The 6000-nt window shown below is 60.3% G+C and overlaps 1 protein-coding gene across 8 annotated transcripts in view; it reads left to right on the forward strand.

Moving 5' to 3' along the window:
- CAPN15 (calpain 15) overlaps positions 1–5046 on the forward strand; it is a 45180-nt gene extending 40134 nt beyond the window's left edge. For all 8 annotated transcript variants that reach the window (XM_065732544.1, XM_065732543.1, XM_065732547.1 and 5 more), the window contains 8 exons: positions 1439–1662; positions 2411–2536; positions 2650–2802; positions 3151–3312; positions 3614–3843; positions 3990–4150; positions 4347–4525; positions 4679–5046. In XM_065732544.1, coding sequence (XP_065588616.1) covers positions 1439–1662; positions 2411–2536; positions 2650–2802; positions 3151–3312; positions 3614–3843; positions 3990–4150; positions 4347–4525; positions 4679–4856 — 1413 coding nt within the window. In that variant the 3' untranslated portion in view covers positions 4857–5046. The remainder of the gene's footprint in view (positions 1–1438; positions 1663–2410; positions 2537–2649; positions 2803–3150; positions 3313–3613; positions 3844–3989; positions 4151–4346; positions 4526–4678) is intronic.
- Positions 5047–6000: the final 954 nt, after the last annotated feature.

Here is a 6000-nt window from a genome sequence, read left to right on the forward strand (position 1 = left end):
CTCTTATCAACTTTGAGTCTGCATTGGTTTTTTTATTTTTATTTTTTGGACCCAGCTTTTTTTGCTGGGCTTGCCTTGCTGCTGTTTCCAAATGCATCTGAATCACGATGAGATTTTTCTGCAGGGTGTTCAAGTGCACGAGCTGCACGTGGGGGCTAACAGAGGAAAGACTTTTAAAATGAAAGGAAAATCATGCTTTTGTCAGGGCTCAGAGGCTGTGTCTCAGGCAGAAATAAACTGCATGGATTTTGTTGGGCAGGCTGACTCGGAAACAAACCAGAGAAAAGCACCTGCGAGCTTTCTTCAGTCTTTGCAGCTCTCCTTTCCCCTCCCAATCCTTGGCTGCCCCCTGTGAGTCACACACAGCCACACATGCACCAGAGCTTTCCCCTGCTGCCCTCCCAGCACAGTGCTGGAGTGCTGAACTGGATTTGGTGGAGGCAATAGGAGCTACTACACGTCTCTTTGCCTCCTGTGCTTGCACTCTTGCAGCCCCACAGCCATGTCTCCTCCCAGGGCTGGCCATGCCTGGGACTGTGGCAAAACACTGCTGGTGGCTGCACCATGTGCTCTGCTTTTGGGTGGCTTGGACACAGCTGGGAAGGCTGCACGCCAGCCCTGTGTTGGTGGGTCTGATGGAGGCTTCATAAACCTCTGAGTACATCAGTGCATCTTCTGTGTTTCTTTATGGATCCGTACTCAGTCTGGATCTGTACTCTATTCCACCGCAAGGGTGGTTTCCCCCTGTGGAAACACTTCTCATTCCATCTCACCTCTCTGTGCTGGAGCTGGAGGAGTTTGCCTGTGAGTTTTTGGAGCTTGTCCTTGAAACAACCTCTGGGTTCTGTGTATGAAATCTGGTCGGTCCTGCAGCCACATGTGCTCTTCCACCAAAGGTGTGTTGGTTTTGTGTTGGCAAGTGTGCAAGTGAAAGCCAGCTGTTCCAGATGTGCTCTTATGGAGCACTGTACAGTCTGAGCCAGTGAGGAAGGAAGTGGGTAGGAAGCCCCTTCTAGGGTGCAGCTGTGTCAGCATCTTAAGCACTTGACATGTCAAGAAGAAAACGGTTACGTGTGATGATGGTACGAGGCACTGGCGTGGGTTGCCCTCAGAGGTGGTGGATGCCCCATCCCTAGTGATGTTCCAGACCAGGCTGGATGGGCTCTGAGCAGCTGATGAAGGCTTGCATTCATTGCACGTGGCCTTTAAAGGTCTCTTTTAACTCAAATGATTCTATGATTCTATGCTTTTCTCAGGGGGGGTTGAGCCATGCAGACAAAATGCTGAGCAGGCAGCAGAGGGCTCAGCCATGGCCTCGTGAGGGTGAGCTCCTGCTCCCACTGCTGCTGGGGGCTGGCAGAGGTGGGCGGGCAGGGCTTTGTGAGTTCTTGTCCATCTCCTGCTTGGGATGGCTCAGGATGTGTTTCTCTTTCCCCAGGCCCAGAGGAAGCAGCTGTGGGTCGCCCTCATTGAGAAGGCCCTGGCCAAGCTTCATGGTTCCTACTTTGCCCTCCAGGCAGGGCGTGCTATTGAAGGCCTGGCTACACTAACCGGTGCCCCCTGTGAGAGCCTGATGCTGCAGGTCAGCTCCACTAACCCTCGTGAGGAGCCCATTGACACTGACCTCATCTGGGCCAAAATGCTGAGTTCTAAGGAGGCTGGGTAAGATGAGGCAGGAAGGGGCCGTGGCAGGGGTGTGGATGCTTGGAGAGGGGGATGAGGGTGGCAGCTCTCATCTGCAGGGTCTCGGAGGAGGAGGTTGGGGAGATTTTCACATGAAATTTAAAATACTGGTGAACTTTGTGGTGTGTGCTTGTTGCTGTCTCCCAGATGTTTAGCAAGCAGCCAGCATCAGGCCTGTGGGGTTGCTTTGCCCACTTGCAGCGTTGGGTTTTTAGCCATGTGGGAGGCTGATGCATCCCAGCATGTGGTGTCTCCCTAAGCTGTCCTGTGCAGCCCCCCCGTCCCGAGTGCCCTGTCTCACCTCTGTGGAGCAGCAGGCAGTCAGCTGTACTGTTTGCCTCTCCACGTGGCCCGGTCAGTGGCAGGACCCCGGGGCCTAGCAGAAAATGGATGAAGTTTGGGCAAAGCTCCGTTGTGCGCAGACAGAGCTTTCCAGGCCTGTGAAAGTGATCACTGGGAAGTGATGGGGGATTGAGCAGGGTGAGGATGGCTCTGCACTGTCTGCTTGGTGTGATTTGGAAGTCAACCAAGCACTCTGCTCTGAGGACACTGCCCTAAGGAATGGAGGGAGCTCACTTCAGAGCTGTGCTCAGCAGGACCGGGACCATGCTCCAGTGAAGCTTGCTTGTGGTTGCACAGGGATTTATGGGGTGAGCCTGTCCCGTGCCTCGAGCGGTGGATATGAGCTTCCCTCACGCCTTGCAGCATCCTGCTGTCCCCCCTGCAGGTTCCTCATGGGTGCATCCTGTGGTGGGGGCAACATGAAAGTGGATGATGTGGCCTACGAGGGCATGGGGCTCCGTCCACGACACGCCTACTCCATCCTGGACGTGCGGGATGTCCAAGGCTTCAGGTGAGTTCGGGGCAGAAGCTGGCATGATACAGCAGATGTCCTGCCAGCAGTAAACCCTGGAGACAGGTCTCCCTTCTCCTGACTGTCTGACCCCATTGGTCCCTGTCCCATAGGTTACTGCGGCTCCGAAACCCGTGGGGTCGCTTCTCTTGGAATGGCAGCTGGTCTGATGAGTGGCCCCACTGGCCTGCTCCGCTGCGCCACGACCTCATGCCCCACGGCAGCAGTGAGGGCGTCTTCTGGATGGAGTACAGCGATTTCATTAAGTAGGTATCACCCACGGAACAGAGGCAGCGGGGTGGGAGCAGGCAGCGTGACCGAGGGGGACTGCGGGGTGAGACTGCCTCGTTTAGGGTCATGGGGACCTCTTTGCTCAGAGGGGGCAAAGCCCTAAAAACACACAGTAATGGGCAGCAGCAGAGACCTGGGGCTGCACCTCCCCTCCCAGTCTCTTTGCAGGGAGGATGAGGAAGGGAAAACGGGATGCAGAGTCAAAATGGGGCAGGCACGGCTCTCCACGGTGCCTGCCACTCTGGGCTGTGTGAGACAGGGAATGGGACAGAGCAGTGCGTGCCCGGAGGACCCCACAGGCACTGAGCTCAGCTTCCCCACAGGTATTTTGACTCCGTGGATATCTGCAAGCTCCATTCAGACTGGCATGAGGTGCGTGTGCAGGGCATGTTCCCCAACAAGGCCAATGGGCCGGTGACGGTGACATCGCTGACGGTGCTGGAGCGTGCTGCCCTGGAGTTTGCCCTTTTCCAGGAGGGCAGCAGGTGAGCTGGGCAGTACCAGGGGAGGGCTGCAGGCAGTGAACAGAGCAGGGAGAAACGCTCAGGGCTGTCCCTATCATACCTCCTCCTCAGCTCGTGCAACCCCTTGCGCTTACGGAGCTCAGGGGTGAGCCTCCATTGGCATTTCTCCAAACCCCATGGCTCAGTTTTGCCCAGGCTCCAGCTCCTGGAGCAGCCCCCAGTGCAGTGGAAGGACTCTGGCCCCACCTCCCTGCCCGTGGCCTCTGCACTCTGTGGGGAACCTCTCTGGTGACGTGTGACCCTTCTCCCCGTCCTGACGCAGGCGGTCGGATGCTGTGGACAGCCACTTGCTGGATCTTTGCATCATGGTTTTCCGGGCCACCTTCACCAGCGGCAACAAGCTGAGCCTGGGCCGCTTGATGGCTCACAGCAAACGGGCTGTCAAGAAATTCGTCAACTGCGACGTGATGCTGGAGCCGGGCGAGTACGCCGTGGTGTGCTGTGCCTTCAACCACTGGAGCGCCGCGCTGGCGGGCCCCACTGCCACGCAGGGTGAGGGGCTGGGGGGCCACTGCTCTGGGGGGAGCACTGCGGGAGGCAGAAGTGAGGTGCCCTCGATCCTCGCCGTGGGAGGTGGAGGTCGCCCACGTGCTCGACGTCTCAGTGATCTCCTTTTCTCCGTGCTGTCACCTCTGCAGCTTCCAGTCCCACCAGCAGCCGGCCGGCCGCCGATTACTCCAGCTACATCCTGGCCATCTACAGCTCCCGCCTGGTGATGGTGGAGCAGGTGGAGGCGCAGCCCACCACGCTGGCAGATGCCATCATCCTGCTGACAGAGAACAAGGGCGAACGCCACGAGGTGAGTGCAGTGGCACGGGGCGGGGTGACAGTGCCAGCGGGGTCCCACACACTGCTTTTGCCACGTCCCCAGCCTGGCAGGAGCCAGCCCGGCCCTGGCTGCCCCCTGGTCTTTCTCTGCCCATCTTTTTCGCTCCCTGGGTTGCCTGGTGGGAGGGGGCCAGGGTTCACACCCCCGTCTGTGCCATTTGCTGCAGGGCCGCGAGGGGATGACGTGCTACTACTTGACGCACGGCTGGGCGGGGCTCATCGTGGTGGTGGAGAACCGGCACCCCAAGTCCTACCTGCACGTGCAGTGTGACTGCACCGACAGCTTCAACGTCGTCTCCACGCGTGGCAGCCTCAAAACGCAGGACAGCGTCCCTCCCCTGCACAGGTCGGGGTAGGCAAGGGCGGGAGGAGCGGGTCGGTGCGGGGCAGGAGTTGACGGCAGCGGGATGCTTTGCCGAGGCAGAGCCTGAGGTCGAGGGAAAGCTGAGGGAAAGCTGCAGCGTGGCCGAGCACTGAGCGCCGCTCTCACCCCCCGCAGGCAGGTGCTGGTGATCCTCTCCCAGCTGGAGGGCAACGCCGGCTTCTCCATCACCCACCGCCTGGCGCACCGCAAAGCCACCCAGGCCTTCCTCAACGACTGGATGTCCACGAAAGGCACCCACAACCCGCTGCTCACCCCCGACGTTGCCGGACTCCACGGACCCCGACCTCTATGACGAAGCGCCGCTCCTCCTCCCGTTGCTGTCACTGAGCCTCCAGCCCGGGCTCTCCCCTCGCGCTGCCAGCACTGAGCTGCGGGGCAGGGCCGGAGCGTGGCACCGAGCACTTTGCCCTGTGCTGCAGGGCCGGGGCAAACTCTCAGGGCCGGGACCAGCTCTGCCCACTGCCCCCCCTCCCCCTTCTCCCCCCCCGCCCCCCAGGCACTTTATGAGGAGCAGTTGGGGGGCACGGGGCCATCTCAGGATCCCACCCTCTCTGGGCACACAGCGTGGTAGCAGGGGGCTGCAGGAGATGTGGTGGCTGTCGGCATCCCTCCCAGGCACCACGCTCAGGGCTCTGCCCCCTCCTGCAGCACCAGGGCCCTGGTGCTCCGAAACAAAAATGAATATACCTCTGATGTCTGTCCATCCGTGTGACCCTCTGTCTTGTCCCCAATGTTGTCTGCTGCCAGGACTGAGTGGGCACTGAGGTACTGTAGCCGGGGTTGTTCCCATGTGTCGGGGCCGGGATGGAGACGGCGAAGGTTTGCTGTGGGAAGCTGCTGCTGTTGGTTTTCACCACACTCCGGGGCAAAATGAGGACGTGCACCTCAGCTCCGGGGTGGGGAGCAGGGCTGTGGGGTGCTGCTCCGTCCCCCCCAACTCATCGCAGTGTTACTATGCAAAGACGGCCGCTGGAAGCAGCGCCTGGAGAGAAGCCATGCGTCCCCTCCCTGCGCCCTGCGGGGTGCACGGGGCAGTGGCACGGGGCAGCGGGGACAGAGCCGGGGTCTGGGGAGCAGCTCCCACCGTGGGGCTTTGCTGGGGGAGAGGGGTGGTGGTGGAGTGGGCCGGTGGTGAGCCCCATCCATCGGAGGGACAGCAGCCAGCACGAGGCAAAGGCTGAGAGCTGTGGGGGCCACTGGGGTTCCGTGTTGGGGTGTGTGTTTGTGCGTGTGTGTGTGTGCTGGGTCTGCCCGTGCTGCCCACAGCCTGGCATGGCTGGAGCTTCTGGGGCACTGCCCGTGGCAGTGGGGATGTGTGGGTGTGGGGTTTGTCCCTCCTGGCCCCGAGGGCTGGGGCTGCTGAGCCGAGCTCTGTCCGTGTGTCTCTGTCGCTGTGTTCTCTCATTCCCCCTCTCCTTCCTCCTCGGGATGATTCG

Source organism: Cyrtonyx montezumae, unplaced genomic scaffold (genome assembly GCF_038088225.1).
Source record: "Cyrtonyx montezumae isolate F1298 unplaced genomic scaffold, pur_monq_1.0 scaffold_16, whole genome shotgun sequence".
NCBI classification, from domain to species: domain Eukaryota; kingdom Metazoa; phylum Chordata; class Aves; order Galliformes; family Odontophoridae; genus Cyrtonyx; species Cyrtonyx montezumae.